This window comes from Vollenhovia emeryi, unplaced genomic scaffold (assembly GCF_000949405.1).
Source record: "Vollenhovia emeryi isolate VEMERY1.0 unplaced genomic scaffold, V.emery_V1.0 DF939138.1, whole genome shotgun sequence".
NCBI classification, from domain to species: domain Eukaryota; kingdom Metazoa; phylum Arthropoda; class Insecta; order Hymenoptera; family Formicidae; genus Vollenhovia; species Vollenhovia emeryi.
The window spans coordinates 1,879,442-1,897,764 of record NW_011967228.1 but is presented as its reverse complement, the minus strand read 5'-3'; the positions used below and the strand labels follow the sequence as shown (position 1 = coordinate 1,897,764).

Sequence of the window (18,323 nt, the reverse complement as noted above, 5' to 3'; positions counted from 1 at the left end):
AACATCTTTTACATAGGAAGCAGACTTTTTACTCTATTCGTTTAAACTCAATTAATTTAAATTTAAAACTTACTTCTTGTGGTAAATGAACAATCTATTAAAAGAAGATTTGTATAACGTGAAGTATAAAAGACGGAATTTTAAGATATTTCTTTATACATTTTTAGATATAGAAATCTTAATGTTTTAAAAATTATACATATAATTCTTCGTCTTTTAACGTTGTCTTTAATTGATTGTTAATTCGTTGGAAAATAATATTGCGAGAATTAAAGACAAAATGAGAAGAATTGTACAGGATTATATAAGTTTATTTCATGAAAGGTCTCGATATACTCAAGGTTAACATATAATTTGATACTAATATATTCTGTGGTTATTGGGACTTTCTAAATCTGCTATTTTTATATAAATTAGCATCGATGAAATGGCCCTCGAATCCTATTCGAAGGATTCAATATGTGGTGTGGCATTTTCGCATTTTATCTCCGATTTCAAAACAGGCGAACAGTCATGACGGTGGCCAAAATAAGAAAATACTTATACGTATGAATAATTATGACGCGCAAGTATGACGCGATTGAAGATGATGTGGAAGTTTGACGGCCATTGTGACATTCCTTTTCGGTTTGAAGTATGCATTGGTATTGTTAATCTATCTAATTTTGTTCCAAGGGTAAACAATATACACTTGCTAATAGTAGAGAATAGAGAGTAGCGTATAGCAGAGAGTAGGGAAATCCGGGTTCAAAGCCTGGCTGAGGTGATATTTTTTGCAATAAATTTTCTGTATTGAAACACTGGCCGGTTAATGGCGACTAAAAAGCTTGATTATTGCTAACAGTATGTTTCTTTCGACGAACAGATATTGGGTTACATAAACCGTTCGTTCCGTTATTTTACTTTACGTAATTATTATCTATCGTGTAAAAATAATTATTTAAAAGTTTCATCTAATTAAAACTCTTTTAGAAAAATGACGGTGAAATGGCACTTATATTTATAATCATTTCAACTCTAGCAATTATCGAGTAAGCATGGCGAAAATTTTGGGAAATAACATAGCAACTAAAATTGTTACCGTAACATCACTCGTTTGTCTATAGCATTCTTTTCTACTTTCTTACAATATGCCTCTAATTATACATATAAAAACATTGTTTATTTTATATTTTCCTCCTTTATATTTTTTATATGTAAAAACTGTCAGATCTTTAGAAAAAAATTCCTAATATGCGTAGTTTAAAGTTTGGGAATGCTTAATTTCGTGTTCGCATTTATAATGCTTTGCCGAAAAAGAACAAGTTGAAAAAGGCCGAATGACCGTGACATTATTGCGCGTTAGAAAAAGAATCGATTTCGCAAAAATTTTACAATTAAGATTAACTCATTTGTAAGGAACATGTGTAGTAGTTTTTAGTATTGTGACAAGAAAGCAAAAAGAGATTTAGAACCTGCAAAAAAATGCAAGATTTTATGTTATTTTCTAGAAACTATTCGGAATTTATCTGTTGTAGAACAGAATATTTAGAATATAGAACATGCATTAATATATTTTAATATTAATGAAAGAAGCATTATCTAAATATTATCTAATAATAAAATAATTATTAGAAAATACTTATCAATCAATGGTAATTTTCTAATTAATGTTCTAGCATTCTGTTAATTGTCTTTGCGTTAATTGAATCTGATAATTTTTTGAGAAAAAAAATGTATGAGAGAGATAGTTTGCGTCACAAGATTCGATGGTTTTTATCATAACGTATGAAACAAATAAGAAAGTTATTTTAAAGGGAACGGTTTCATAAACCGTTGAGAATTTTATTAATTTATGATCCTCACGTGATTCACTTTGAATCTCATACAAGGCCTATTATGATTAATGAGAATTTCTTTAAAACCGGATTTCGAATTTACGATATGTGTTTATGTCGAAACTGACAGTAATATGAAAGTTATTGCATCTCTTTTACGCGATACATAATTAACCAGTCGTTTTTTAAAAACAAGTTTGTCCCTGACACGTAATATGGAAAGTTAAAAATATTAATATTTGTTTATTGTTGTATGTTCATTTTTTGCATTTGATTGATGCTGCAAAGAAATGCAACAAATATTTGTATCGTTTAAACAGGTTTTAAACGATAAAGATAGTTATCAATTTTTATGCGACAACAGAGTATTAATACATTTATGATGCGTCGTTAAAATGCATTTTATCGTGCAATAACATCGCATTTGACGCAGATGGGAGCAAAAACAATCTTGTTGTCTGAAACCTTTATGTAATTAATCTGAAAAGTTCAACAATAATAATAGCTTATTGATTCGTTTCCAACAATCCGTATGTTACAGTTGATTTTACTTTCAAATACTAAGGTCACGGTGGAAACTTTACATTACAAACACATTAATTAATTGCTATGACGTTAGAAGTATTAGATTCTTTTTCCCACATAACAATTCGTATCCATGTTTGATTCATTTTTCTCGCAATTATTTGTAAAGCGAACCACAAGATATAATTTTACAAATAAGATTTACATTAAGTGCACATGGTACAATGTTAAAAATATAATGTAATTTAATTTGTACTGCAATAAATAAATCAATTGAAATTTATCGCGGAGACTTTCGACAAGAAGATTCTATAGAAATGTACATGTGCTTAATATCTTTTAAAAAACTTATAAACATTAATTTATATAATATATACAAAAATATACATATGAATTTAATTAAAATGTGATTTGAGAAATTGGACTGTGATAGCTAGTTTCTCATGGAAATAAGTTATTTGAAAGCAATAAAAATTTAAACCTAACTTTAAACTTCACATTTTAGAATATGTTTAACTGCACATTTCAGTGACAGAGTATTAAAATATATCAACATAAAGTCATTGTACAAGATATATTTAGAGTTATGTGTAATAAAATATATTAATTATGTAAATTTTCTTTCGGAAGGTATAAGAGAAACATTCGTTCTCGTATAAAACCAGCTTTATAAGTCTAAATCATTTGTGCAATATGATAGATAATGATTCTTTTTGAGAATGTATGTACATGTTTATACGCGAGAGAAGGTACTCGCAATTTGTTTTATCTCAAACAATTTAAGTATCGATTTGAAGCCAAAGTAATAATGATCAATTACGTACCTAAATTCAACCAAGTGCTGCACGTCAATAATATTTCTAACTAAAATGTGTATGAGTTAAGGCCATCACCAGGAGCAATCCGCAGTACATTACAAGAATTGATAGGGAAATTACATTTTGGTCGTGTCGATAATAAAGCCGGTGTCAGATCCGCCGTGTTCGTCGTAGTGATCTTCTGTAATCCTTTTCTCATATACCAGACTTCTTCTCTGCACCATTGTCCGACTACTTCTACAACGAGCCTCATCTCCATTGCGATTATACCTAAAAGATAATTTTGCAAATTTCGAACTTGTTACATAATGTTTTGGTTTTTAAGCGCATCTGCCCAAACGATACAAAACGCCACAAGATATTTAAAGATACGTTCAAATAAAGATATAAATCTGGTATTATTTCGAGACATAAACGTACCACATAAGTGTGTTCATGCAGTTCGATCTTATTTTGTTTAATTTTTCAATAATTGTATATAAATTTAGGGGTTTTCCCGGGACTTGTCTCGGTAGTGAAAATAAAACTCGCCCGGAATATATAACGACAGTCAGGATTTATTAAGGCCCGAACGATTCTAGATTCGCACTATAGAAAAGTATCACGAGTGAGTGCCACGAGTGTCTTTTCGAGAGGCTCATCCATAAGTCTCCTTTCGACGACCTTTCGACACACGATATATACAGGGTGTCCCATTTTAACTTTCACGCTCGAATATCTTGAATTAGTAGAAATCCACACTTTGTGTTGCAGATTCCGATTCCTCGTTGAAAAGTAACTTTTGTTTGAAATATTTTTTTATCTCGCTTTATAACAGACACTTAACTTTTTTTTAGTATTTGACCACTTGCCGTCAGCATTTGCATTACCCAGCGTGCACCACGTGGAGGTTGCCAATCGGATTTGCACACCTTGTGGTCTCGAAAAGGGCTCCACTTTACACTAATTTATCAGATGTTCAAAATGTCCTCCAGCATTTTCGAAACATAACGTAATTTTTCTCCTAAAATTATACAACGCTGCTTTTCGTAACATGTCTCGAGTGATACCTAAACATGCTCTTCTTATTCTTTGAATCATGTTTCCTCTTGTAGCTGGCGCTTCTTCGTAAACCACATTTTTAGTTTAATAGGGCCACAAGGTGTTCAAATTCAATCAGCAACCTCCACGTGGTGTACACTGGATAATGCTAATGCTGACGGTAAACAGTCAAATACTAAAAAGACAGTCCAGTGTCTGTTATAAAGCGAGTCATTATCATTGGATCGCTAAAGGTTACACATGAGTTTTCGAGATAAGGAGGACGTTTTATAAAAAAATAATGTTTCAAACAAAAGTTACTTTCCAACGAAGAATCAGAATCTGCAATACAAAGTATGGATTTCTATTTTAAAAATTGAAGCTCATTTTATTAACAATTATTAGTTAATTAATTAAGTCAATTAATAGCTTATTTTTTAGCAGTTTTACAGCGGACTTTTGTCTAGTTGCAATTTAAATGCAGCTATTAAAAATATTAATATCTGCATTTAAATTGCAACTAGACAAAAATCCGCACAAACTTATGCCCCCCCTCCCAATCTAATAATTTATTATTCAATCTTTCATTTTAAAGTGCTTTGAAAAATAAATCATTTTTATCTATTATAATTGCATAAAATAAAAAATTATAAATAAACTAGAATAAAATTATAAAATTGTAAGTAATGCACTATTCTTTTTCTAATACATATAAATATTGTCTTAACAGAGTTTTTTATTAATAAGTAAAAAAACAGAAATAATAAAATCCGAAACCAGTTATATTGATTTTCACAGATAAATTGCTACTTAATTATTGTATAATTTTGAATATCTTGCTCGAGTCACATGAAATGTTAATCCAAAACGATCATGCATAAGCAAATACGTAATATGATTTAATATAAAATACGTAAGCATGATTGAAAACAAATCGAAGTAAAATCATAATTTGAGAGATTCTAGTTTATTACAGTCTAAGTAACAGCAAAGCCGATTATATTCAAGATAAGTAGACTAGGACAGTTATTAAAGTGTCATCTAATTTATCACAACGTCAATTATAAATAGTACAGTAAAATCAGTAACCTAAATTTCTCTGCGTTATCATTTTGTCTTTTATTAGTCTAAGTACTTAATCTATTTGCGTTTCATATTTGTGAATCCTCACCTTGCTGAATTAATGTTGCATACAAATCTGATATAAAGTTTCACAAACAGTTTTTTTTAAGTGGGACGTATTGCAAAGTAAAATTTGTAAAATGAGTGTCATAGTCTCAGGCCCATATTCCGAATTCTTTCTTATCGATAAAAGTGTCTATAAAAGACTTTTTCAGCCAATAAGAATTCTTTAAAACCAATGTTCGTGTCACTTTTGTCGATAAAAAAAAGATTCAGAATATAGACTGTTATTTTTTCTTAAGTGCTATTTTTGGGGAAAAAACGAAAAGAATATTATTAAACTACTTAAGAACGGCATTATTTATGAATAGGAAACTTTCAATTTTATATATAAGTCGCATTACTTACGGATCACTATTCTAATGTATGTCAGCATTCTAAGATTCTGCGTATGCACTACACACTAAACACAATTGAGTCACAGAGTATTTTACGACAAGTAAACATAAAATGCAATTCTTGATGGCAACGTCTCCATCAGTGTCTGTTTGTTCACTGAATGCAGCCGCAACTCCCCATTCGTGTTCGGGCAGCCTACAAATTCTTCGATAGATGATAACACCACTCAGGCCGCTAGATAAAGACCAAGATCAACTCAAGTGACCTATTATTTGTTATGGTTTCGTGGGAGGATCCACATTTGCTATCTTGTTGCACATCGAAGATCACGGGTGTACCGGATGGGGAATAAACACGTGTAACGGAAACGTCCCGTTATGTTTCCTTCCCATCCTTACACGATTCACTCTGGTCTCTATAATCTTACAAGATTGTGCTTGCGAAGCACTATACATTTAATTTCTGTGACATTAGTGACTGTCTCAACTATGTTTATTCTTTATATGCAGAAGCGTGAAAGTCAAACTATAAACCGAAAATTAGTCTTTTTATTATTATCTATTTTCTTGTCGAGAAAATCTACAAAATACGTTTAAATCCGATATATATTTTAAATATACTTACTCCTTTTTATTAATATTTTATAATTAATATTATTAATTAATGGACAAATCTAAATTAATAATCTGCACTTAATATAATATCTGTACTAATTATTTTTTATAAATATAACAATTGGCGAGGAGTGGATGGGGACGAGATATTTTATATCAAGCCGCAATATTATCTAATCTAAAATATACATAAAATTCTTTTATAACTAAATTTCTAACCAATATACAAATTAGTTAATTGGCATTGGCATAATTAATTTAACTATAAATTCTATCTCGCCACTATAAAATTTATGAAGATGTTCTGCGATTCTTCCTAATATCGTGTTAACCCTCCTATCAGACGAGAACATAGGTCATGCGTCTGATTATTGAGTGTTACAATTTTATCAAGTTTAATACCATATTAATATGTAAAACGTGTTAACTTGGGAACATGCAGACTTAATTTTAATAAGTGCATTTAAATTATTTTTAAATGATTTAAAAAATTAAATTTTGTATATTTATTAATGGAAATTAATGGGCGTTAGTCAAAAATATCCGGATAATAAAAATAATAATAATAAACAACGATAATTGTATTCTGTGTTTGCTCTCGTTCTTCTCTTTTTCAATATATTATTTTTGTTATATTTTAATATAAAATAAACTGATTAAATGTTAATATTGTTTATTTCATTTGATCTCATGTTTATTGTTTATTGTTTCACTTTATGTATATTATTTATTAAAGTCAATGTATTTATATAATATTATATACTTTTTAAATTTCTGTAGAACCAGAAGGACACAAGTTACAATTTTGTAAATCTAATGATCAGTGTTGACATCATTTGCTTCTCATTATGTTTAAAAATTAGTTGATATTATTTAAAGAAAACTTAAAGAATTTAAAGAAAAACTTTTTTATATACATACTTTTAAAATGCCAGTGTATAACTGATCATGAAATAATTTATTGAGTTTATTTTATTCAATTTATTGACGTAATTAAGAATGCCCGTAAAAAATTGTTCGTATATAATAATATATGGAAATATACGGTGTCCTGCACAGCGGATGTATACTAGAAATCACTGATGCCTTCTCACTGAATTTGTGCATATATCAACACATTTATACATTTTGCATATCCATACATTGAGGAAAATGTCTATGTGTTCTACATGTGTCCAAATTCATATGGGAAGGCATCAATGATTTCTAGTCTACATACTTGTAGATTTTGCGATCGAAATGGAAACTTATGTACCATTTTGTAAATTTCGCAATAGTTATTGAGTAATTAATTAAAACGCGAATGAGCACGTAGAAAGCCGGGCTCGTTAAGCATGTAAAATTATATATAATTGTCAATTACATTTATCTTAAATATGATTATCTCTAATTATACATAATTATGTATTGACAAATTCCGTATATAATTTTGTATAATTACATGCAACCATTTATGTATAATTATATATGAAAAATTCATTAACGTGCAACCTAATTAGGTTGTGTATTTCACAAGCTTACTCCGAGAAAAGAGACGAATATCTGAGTATTTATCAAAGCCGTGTGAAAGAAAAACTTGCAAAATGCTGTGTAATTGTCTTATAAAATCAGTCAGTAAGTCTGTCGGAGAAAATATTACTTAATTATAATTGCTTTACGATATTGCTATTTCATCATATATCAAACACAGGATACTCTCGCAATGTGCTCATCCTGTGTCCACGAGAGAAACGTGAAATATTCTCGTAATCAGGTTCAACAACAAGAATGTATTTCGTAGAAAATATACGGGTTTCATAATAAATACTTTGTCATGTCTTTCTACGATAAATTAATTTACACGCAATATATTTCTTTAGGAGAGGGAGAGAGAGAGAGAGAGAGAGAGAGAGAGAGAGAGAGAGAGAGAGAGAGAGAGAGAGAGAGAGAGAGAGAAGATTTAAGAAGACTTTCTTTCTTTGTCTTACACCATCGTGAAAGAAAAAAATCGTGCCTGCGCAGTACTACACAGGCGTGATTCTCCCTTGTCACGATGTTGAGACAGAGAAAGAAAGTCGTCTTAAATCTTCTCTGTCTCTCTCTTCACAAGCCTCAGCTTATTCAATGAGACGCTCAGCCTATATTTACTATGTCTATGGTCATAATGGTAAAGTAGCAACGAATGAACATAAATCACAATGAAAATAAAAGAAAATTGTTTTTTAATATTTTTGAATATTAAAAATAAGCAAGACTACTCACCTCGGATAACAATTTTGATACCGAAAAATCTTAAATCTCTTGCTAAACCGCATTTGCTGCTACACGCACAGGACAGGACACGTACTAATCTAAGTGTGGTTACATGCTACACACGGTTCTTATATAAAAGAGAAAAACAGCAATATCATTTCTCCCTCAAAATACAAAGCAGTCACTGCCTAACTAACCCATTGTTTTTTACTTGACCTTACTTGACATTAATGTTACTACCGAATCAAGAATATATTTTAATGGCTAACATTTCCGTTACAATTTGCATATGTGGTATTTAGAAATTTTGTGTAATAAAATGCGGTGAACGCTATTGATGATCGACAATTTGCTAATACATAATAGAATAGATTCTAGAAATAAATAATTAACAAACTCTTTGTTACGATTTTATTTTAGATATTTAGATAGATTTACTTAAAATTATTTTTGTTACTGAAGTAAATATCTATTCTATTTAAATAAAAAATATTAAATTTCAAGTAAATCTATTAATTATATTAAGTAAATTACTTTAAATCATGACATTTTCTACATTCAAATAAAGTTTTCATGAGATACAGAATACTATTTATTAAATGAAATAATTGTTTTTGTTAAATAAGAAATAAAATTTTCTTCGCTGTGAAAATTACATCTTAGTAAACATTTTATAGAATTCAAAAGCTGTTTTGCAACTGTTGTAAAATTCGTGAATCTGATTGGCGTATTCTCCTAATCTTGAATGAATTGAAGAACATACGCCAATTAGATTCGTGAATTTTACAACAGTTGCAAAGCAGCTTTTTCTGCTAATGCAGTACGTTTATATTAACATTCTGGTCGTGAGTCACTTTTCTATATCGTTTTATTCTGTTGATAATTTCATTTAATTTAATTCAATATGCGATTAATAAGTGAAATTTATTTGTGTATTTTTCTGGTCTGCCGCCACTTATCAAAACCCGGAATTTGCTGGTCAAATGTCAAAAAAAATGCAAGCATCATAAATCTTTAATTAAGTGCAATCTCATACTGAGTTGTTTAATTGTGTCGCTCTTGCTAATTCAGGTTAGCTTATTTAATAATTATTTAAAACTTTACAAAATTATTCTGCTTTTGCATATTATACGTGGCTAATAATTTTTGGCTAATAATATTTATAATTAAGATAATCTGGCTAGTAATATTTTTATTAAAAATTTATTAAGAAGTATATAAGACGAGAACATGGAACGTAATAAGGAAGCCGCATTAAACCGCAATAAGATAGTTTCGGCCGAGGCTATCAATGCTGTCGACAATATTACGAAAGATGTGATAGCCAAAGACAATGAGCCGAGTAGCGACGAGTTCGATGAGGATTTGGAGGAAGAATATCGGAACTTGAGCAATATGCTCGATTTACCGAATGATACTTATTCTCTTACTAAAATTACCACTGAATTACCTGCGTATGTCAAGTACAGCGTCCGTTCTGGTCTGATTCATTTAAACATGCCACATTTCTCACCGTTATCCAGAGGTTATCAGGTAATTACAATCCCAATTTGCGTACTCTTTCTATCCTCTTCTTAATAGCTTTTCATGTTTAAGCAACTTGCAAATCGTTTGCGAAGCACTTTCGCATTGTACTCTATGTGTTTTTAAAGCGCAAATTAATTTAATGATTGAATCAACAGTTTAAAACAATTGTTTTTTTTTAATACAAATATTATTAAACGTTGCTTTGCAGTTTCTCATTTCGCAGCTCTAATAACAGGGTGGCGCTATAGCGATCGCAGCTTTTGCCACGACCGCGATTCACAAATCTCGCTGTTGGAACGAGGCGGTGATCGATCAAATCGTCGAGGACGGCGACACTTTTTATTGCGAGTCCTACAGAGACGTGGACACGGACGATCGCCGGACATTGACCATCCTCGACTTGAAAAGGACTCTCCTCCTTCAGAAAAAGTTTAATGTAAAAGTCAAGATCGAGGATCCGGCGTATGCCGGAAAGTTCCGTTCGCGAAATCCGACGGAGCTTCATCTGGTGAAGGCGTTGGAGCTGTTTTTCGCGCGACACAACGCCGGGATTCTAACGTCGCCGGTGCTCAATATAGCGATCTGGAGAGACTCGAAGTACTACAGTATATTTGATGGTCAGGCGCGACGAGAAAGCGGCGAGCCGGCAGCCGATGGGGTCAGCGGATCGGCCAAGCTGTTTCTCGTCAAGGACTTGATAGGGCTACTGTTCATCATCCTCGAGAAGAGTAATGTGCAAAACGAGCCTTTCGTAATTTACGCGATATGTATCAGCGACGTCGGGACCGTTTATCCAGAAGATCCGGAGGAGGCCACGACGATACTCGGCAAGGCGCGAAGAAGACCGAGCGGCTATAAAATGTATCAGCGACACCGAGCCGTGATACAAGGATCTTGTCATCTGATGCATCCTGCCATACCGGAAGCTCTGCGAGGCAGGGGACACCTGATCGTAGCCGTGGCGGCCTTGATATATTCCCGACTGATTAGTGCGAACAAATGGACGGCCGCTTTGCTCGATCTGATCATCAATCAGTCCAACATCTACCTGATCGATCTAGCCAGAGCTCTGGAGAAGAAGCTCAACGACGAGTTCGAGCTTCGGCTGGATGACTTGATGAGCGACGTTATCGTTGGGGTGTATTCCGCCAAGATAAAGGTAGATGCGAATATAATACCTAGCCAAACGCAGAAGAGTAAGATGACCATTGACAGCGGCATGCAGGAGTTCTTCGAGACGCAGGAAATCGGATTGCTTGAGATCAAGAAGACCTTTTACGCGATTTGGAAGGATGATAATGCATATTACTTTTTCGATCCGTTTGCTTGCGACGGCGAGGGTTTCAGAATTGATTCTAGGGAACCCACGACGGCTGCCACCACGACAGATTCCGCCGAAGAAGCTGCTTGCGTGACCATGAATAGCACTATAAACGAAATAGTGGAGACGATACTGGAAAATACCGGTAATGAGGAAGGCGATCCTTTCTTCATACACGGAGTCAAGATACTTTATGTCAAGACTGGAGTAACGCCAGGTGGTCCGCTCGAAAAAGTGATTTATCGAGAGAGTGGAACAAGCCGTAGACCGCGGGCCCCGTCGCCACCGGCACCGGTGGATATAACGAAAGCCGGTCCAATCGACGCGACGCCACGCTCACGACCAGAATCATGTAAATTCGCAGAAGTGTCTATTCAGTATCCAGAAATTATGCGGAACGCAGCACAGTATATGACAACGGTGGAACCGGTATATATATTTGCGCCAGAGAGAGATAAGAAAACAAAGAAAGGAGACACAGAAAAGTATTATAATATGAACAACGAAAAATACGAGATATTTTTTCAAAGACATATCAGGGGTTATAAGATGATAAACGCTCATCGTTTTTTCGTTCGCGGAACCAGGACTTGTTTGAACGATATGTATCATCCGCGATCACAAGGTAAACAAGGATTAATAATCGCCTTAATCGCGTTGGCGTACAGGAAATTAAAGGAGCCGGCCCACTGGCGGAGCATAGACATAGATCAACTTATTGATTTCGCCAACAAGTCTTACGAACAAGTTATAATGTGGATCAAAGAAGGTCGACCGGAAATAAAGGAAGTGGAGGACGAAGGGGAGGAAGAGGAGGAGGAGGAGGAGGGGGACGAGGAGGAGGAGGAGGAGGAGGAAGAGGAGGAGGAGGAAGAGGAGGAGGAGGAGGAGGAGGAAGAGGAGGAGGAAGAGGAGGAGGAGGAAGAAGAAAAAATCGTTTCGAAAGTAACACGCGTTCCAAGTCATTTGGATATTTCGTTTTTACCTCCCAAGTTGAAACTAGCTGAGAACGACGTGTTTTTCAAGACGAGTATGAATGTTATCGAAGGCGACGCGAATCCCTTGGCTAATCTCGCGGAGGCCCTCGAGTGTTACTTCGAACGATATTCCGAAGTGATATTGGAAAACAAGAGATTGATGTACGCCATTTGGAAGGAGGACGGAAATTTTTTTCTGTTTAATCCTTACGGTGGTGATGCGCAGGGATGGCGTCTCTGGAGTTACACAGCTACTTTTACCGTAACGGATAGTCTCAACGAACTGGTCGATCTTCTTTACGGCGTCTTAGAGTACAACGATCCGCGTTTCTCACTTCATTTCGTAGCTCTGGATGCAATAGAACCGGGAAAGTACAAGTCACCCACGGAAATTGAAATTCCAGATGAGAGGATAAAAAAGAAGTTCCAAACAAAGTTTTTACCGATCACTGATGACGATTTATTGCAACTCGAGAAGAAAGAGTCGGATGTTGCCGAAGAGATTGTTGATAAAGAGGAAGGGGAAGAAGAGGAAGAAGATGAAGAGGAAGAAGAGGAAGAGGAGGAAGAGGAGGAGGAAGAGGAAGAGGAGGAGGAAGAGGAAGAGGAGGAGAAAGAGGAAGAGGAGGAGGAAGAGGAAGAGAAAGAGGGGGAGGAAGACAAGGAAGAGACAGAGGAAGAAGATGAACTAGACGAAAGTGACTTAAAAGATAAAGATCCTGTGCTGATACTCGAGGAATCTGTGCAGTCGGACGCACCTCACCGCTTAAACTTGGCTCTCTTGACCTCTACAGTAAAAATCCAAGATCCGATTGAGGAAGAGTTAAATGGCTTGCATGAGGAGGTAATAATGGAAAAGATGAAGTACGACCATCCACCACCGTATGTGATGCCGTCGAAGAGAACGTTCCGCATTTTGCTGGAAGCAAAGTTGGCGAACAGGTCGATCCCGTCGCTCGTATCGAGATTTTCGATCGATTCACGACTGGAAATCAAGAAGGGTGACGTCCCCATGGAAACTACACCAACTGCGATCGTGCCGTTGTTTCAAGACACGAAACCTTCCAAGATTATCAAGCTATCTTTCGGAAGGTACTTGTACTCAAGATTGCCACCGATCCGTATGGTGCCTCTGAGAGCTATCGATGAGGCTTACATCCAGGAAGAAATCGATAAAGCGGTCGACGAAAGTTATCTTGAACGAAGAAAGGAGGAAAAGGAAGAAGACGAAATATTAGAGAAATTACCGATAGCGTCTTCTGCTGCGAGACCAGAACTGATACCACTTGGACCAATAATTAAGACCCCCGCTTTGGCGATAAAGTGCCTGACAGGTCTTCTTGCTGAACGGAAGCGAAAGGCGGAAGAAATAATGCCTACTGTCAAAGAAAACGGGCTCCGCGATGGGGAAAAGCTGTTATTTAAATCAATGTATCCAAACTTTCGCTCTGATCTACAGGTTAACGCATTTTTAATAATTATAAAAATATAATGATAGAAAATACACTATACAATGTAGTCCAAGGATATGAAAAAGATTGCAAAATGATTACATTTTGACGTGATAAGTATCTATACTTTAGTACTTATCATATTTTTACAGAAGTTTATTTTAATATAAGTTTTCTTTGCATTCAGCCACCGGTTGAAAAAGTTGATGTTAAAACGAAAGGGATGAAGAAAATGATAACCGGTGCAAAAGATTTCGAGAAAACAGTAGAGATTTCGTCACCGGAAGTTGGTTTCGAAGTAATTTTACAATACAACGGAATATATCATAAGCATTCAATTCAATATCGAGTTTCGTAAATTAATTAATATCCGTCTTTCCATTAGCGTTTGTGTAATTGTAAAATAAGTAATACTTGATAAGCAAACTATTCAGCGCGCAATTTATCTGAATATTATTTCAAGGTTACAGATGGAGACGTGGAAATAATACGAGGCCATGACAGTTTGCTGGATCGCACAAGAATTGACTCTTCTTACCTTAAACCTTGCTACATTGCGGCTATACTATTCATTTTAGCAAAAGCCACGCAGGATATAGATCACTTCAGCAATAACACGCTGGATACATTGCTTGCTTTTACCGAAATGTTCAATGAAAAAGTCGGTAAATTACGATACAATGGGTACAGAACATTTAACAAAATATTCATCTTTGGCACACGATTTAACGTTATTCTGAAAGAAATCACTCGCGCCGACCTCAAGTGTTCTCCATCCGACGAGCTCGATGCTGTTGTCAGTAAATTTTTAGAAAAACATGAAACCGGTATATTGGTGCTGAGAAATGGCGCCTACGTAATTTGCACGGCGAACGATAAATATTACGTTTTCGATCCTTATCCCTGCGACGAGAAGGGCAGGGCCAGTGAGAAGGGCTACTGCTGCCTCATGAAATTCCGCGATTTCAAGTCCATGCTCGACAGAATTAAAGAAAACGCCGGCGAAGCTGCTGGAGAACCTTTTTATCTCCACACCGTAATTGCTCACATGGAAATGAACGGACGTAAACGTAGACGAAAGAGAGGTATGAAGCGTCGCGCGAAGGTAGAAGAGCTGGCGAAAGAGACGACGCTTAGCGAAGTAAAGCGGGACGTGACAACGCCAACAACAGTCAAATCCGAAACGTCTCTGATGGAATTAGCCGAGTGGGCTACTTCGGATACAGAATTGGATTTCCATCGTGACGCCACGGTCGTCGGTTTCACACCGTTACAGCACCACGAGGCCTCGATGCTCGAGGCGATTGTCTTGGAGAACGACATTACGACGCCTACATTGGCACCGTTCGAGCAACCGTCAGAGATCGAAAGTGAGAGTCGCGAGGAGACGATAATCGACAGAAAAATACCGCCCGAGCGGATATTTAATAACCACTCGTCCATCGAAATCCCCATCGATCTCTGTATAATGGCATGGTCATTGATTCACGATCCCGCGTATTGGTCGGAACGCACGCTTGTCGGCTTGACCGAAGCTGCCGCCGATTACGCCTTCGACAGCATGTTGGCGAGCGAGGACACTTCCGTGAGCGAGATGAACGATGCGGTGTTGCAACAATTCGAAATAGAGAATTATGCGTTTCAAGTGGAATTCGCGCCGCTACATTACGGAATCCTGTACGCCACGGAGGGATGGAACCTCGCGACGACCCTGGAGAAGCTTTTCGAGACGATGAGCTATACCGGTGTGATCATCGTGTGTCGTAACGCTCACGTGGGCATCATGAATTGCGACAGGAACTACTTCGCCTGGTGGACGGTCAAGGGGACGAAGAGCCTGAGAATGATCACATCCAGCAATTTTGGCGAGTTTCTTAAGCTGATCGTCAAGGTGCTCAAACAGCCGGACAAGGTTGAATTCGTCGCAAGAGCGATCACTATATACTATAAAAAACTGACGCCAGATCACGGCGACATTAAAGGTCTTCATGAGCTGACGACTCAGTCTCTGCCAGAGATTCACCGGGAAGAGCCTTCGGAGTTTTACGATGTCCAAGCGATCTTCAAATCGATCGATCTCGTATCGAAACCGATCTTCACGCGCGGAACAGTAGCTCTTCGCGATCGCGACAGCCTGCTGGAACCGCGGGCGAAACGTTGTTATTTCGTCGCGTTACTGGCTGTCGTGGTAAAGAGGGACATCGTTCAGTCTCCGTTTCCCGGCATGATCGACCAGGTCCTCGAAGTGGCCGAGAGTCTGCACGCAAGATTCTCCGAACCAAAATTTCACGCACAACACATCTTACGAAATGTCCCACTGATGAACAGGCTCTTTGATCTTCGTGACTGTGCGTCACCCTTGGTCGCGTTAACAACCAATTCTCAGACCGGCAGAAACACTCTTTACGCGCAAGTGAGTGCGCCGACGATAAGGAAGAAAGTTATTCTTCCTATATCTTCTTTCTTTTATAAAAATGCAATTAATTATCGGGATTAGTAGTTTTAATCTACAATTTTACCTTGTATAATTTTTTGTCACAGCTATTAATTTTTCAAGATATTAATCAATACTTAATGTTAACTTTCAAACGTCTATATACAGTCTATAACGATAATCATTGGTTTAGGTGACACAGCATCTGAAACGTCACTTTAAGATGCACACGAGCGGTATACTGCACTTCACTAACTGCTGCTACGGCTTTTGGTACTCGAGAGTGACCAACTGCTACTACTATCTGGATCCTTATCAGTGCGATGCGAGAGGTAAAAAGACTTATGCCCACGGCAACGCCTGCCTGTGCATCTTCTCCTCCGTGCATCAAATGGTGAAGCACATGTGCCTCAATCAATTCGAAGGCACGACCGGATTTTTCCTCCATAGAATTCACGTGGATTCCATCGACGCGCTGCCGTCCGCGAAGTTCCACGAAGATCCAATGTGGGTCTATCTGGACTATCAATGGAACTTCACGCATTCGATTATGCAACCGCGTAAGAAAGCGAAGGACAGGTCGAACTCATCGAAGACCGAGCGGCGATTTTGGAACAACTATGCGGTCGAAGTGATCGATCTGATTTACTCGGTCTGGGGCACGATCGGCGCATACGATCGTCGATTCGGCGCACGAGCTGGAAAAAATCGCGCTGCCATATGCGTAGCCGTCCTGGCCATGCAGAATCTCTGTCACCCTTCGCGGTGGAGCCCGGCCGTCTTGGACTCGGCCGTCATCTGCGGAGATTCCTATTACACGGAGAGCCTGAAAGGTTCGATGCAGAAGAGGTCCGAGAACAGGTTCGGCTTGCGGACCTCCTTTAGGGTATTCCCGCACTCGTGGACCATAGATTTCGGCACGAGTGTATGCGGGATTCTGTACGGCGATAGGAATAAATTAACGTTAACTGGTGCGTTAGCGTTGGCTTTTGAGGGAGCTCGCAACGTCATCATCGAGTGCAACGGGATCGCCTTAGCGGCATTGATGGCTAAGGACGCTTATTACATCGCCGATCCCTGCTGGATCGGCCCGCCGTTGTTCACGAGAGAATGCGGCGCGATCTACGTTCTACGTTGCAAAAATATGAATGCTCTAATCTACGCGATCACGAAGATGCTCAATACTAATCAGAGACTTGGCGTACGCGTCACGCCGTTAAGCCTCTCGTTTGATCGGGAAGACTTCGATGCAGACCTCAGCATCGCGAGAAGAAAGATCCTGTCGAGAGCTTTGCAGAAAGTTGCGAGAAAAATTGAAGCTTCCGGCACTCCTATTCCCAGAGTGGTTGTGACACCCGACAAGAATTCTTCTCGGCGGTATCGACGGCACCTCGCCAGGGCTGCTACCAGAGATTTTCAGTCGGAGAGTTTACAACTTCGCCGTATGCAACCTGCATTGAATCCCGAAAATGCAAACAATGCGCTCGTGAGTACCAAGTGGCGTCTGAATCTCGGTCAAGCGCGTTCCCGGAAAAAGCCTAAGCTACCCTTGGACTCTGGCGAGACAAAAGATGGTCGGTTGACCAGCTCTTTGGCTGATCTATACGAGACGCAAATTTCCGTCGCAGATTTGATTACCGCGGGCGATCGTCCAAGTCAGATAGACTTAGCCAGCGTTGCTTCTCCATCCGGAACAGATTAGCTCGATAGTCCCAGCAAACGTAGCTTCAGCAGAGAAGGAGGCCGCGTAGATTTCGACGAAGTGCATCTCAAAAATGTCTCGAGAGATCTAGTAGCAGCTACCGTTTACTAAAAAATAAGAGAACCGCACATCCTCTAATCGTTGCCGAAGGAGACAAAGCTAAGAGTATGTTGGAAACTTACAGACCTCTACATTGCGCGCGCGAAACAAGTAACGTCATAACTGACGTAGAACATAAATGATCGAGGAAATAACGTTGAAATTGTAGGGTAAATAAAGAAAGAAAATTATTTTAAATGTCGCTTACAAGTATAAATAGATGTTAAATACGTTTTTTTCAAGACTTTGACGTAATGATGGGATG

At 37.3% G+C, this 18,323-nt stretch overlaps 2 protein-coding genes across 3 annotated transcripts in view; one reads left to right on the top strand and one right to left on the bottom strand.

Moving 5' to 3' along the window:
* LOC105567392 (scavenger receptor class B member 1) overlaps positions 1-5,888 on the bottom strand; it is a 40,692-nt gene extending 34,804 nt beyond the window's left edge. Inside the window, exons 1-2 of one of the 2 annotated variants that reach the window (XM_012022239.1) lie at positions 5,711-5,888; positions 3,281-3,430 (exon numbers count right to left, since the gene is read on the bottom strand). In XM_012022239.1, the coding sequence (XP_011877629.1) occupies positions 3,281-3,430; positions 5,711-5,738 (178 nt within the window). In that variant the 5' untranslated portion in view covers positions 5,739-5,888. The remainder of the gene's footprint in view (positions 1-3,280; positions 3,431-5,710) is intronic. The other variant, XM_012022240.1, reaches the window with a different exon arrangement.
* A 3,889-nt stretch (positions 5,889-9,777) lies between these two features.
* Positions 9,778-17,959, top strand: LOC105567422. The gene is made up of 7 exons (XM_012022285.1): positions 9,778-10,080; positions 10,310-12,184; positions 12,251-13,009; positions 13,085-13,831; positions 14,011-14,121; positions 14,287-16,236; positions 16,451-17,959. The coding sequence occupies exons 1-7, from the start codon at positions 9,778-9,780 to the stop codon at positions 17,957-17,959; spliced, it is 7,254 nt and encodes a 2,417-aa protein (XP_011877675.1).
* Positions 17,960-18,323: the final 364 nt, after the last annotated feature.

Bases quoted from the DNA above. Each gene is read 5' to 3' on its own strand.
- LOC105567422 (XM_012022285.1), top strand. From the start codon at position 9,778: ATGGAACGTAATAAGGAAGCCGCATTAAACCGCAATAAGATAGTTTCG. The intron at 12,185-12,250 runs GTGGAGGACGAA...GAGGAGGAGGAG, and splicing joins GTCGACCGGAAATAAAGGAA to GAAGAGGAGGAGGAGGAAGA. The intron at 16,237-16,450 runs GTGAGTGCGCCG...TCATTGGTTTAG, and splicing joins GAAACACTCTTTACGCGCAA to GTGACACAGCATCTGAAACG.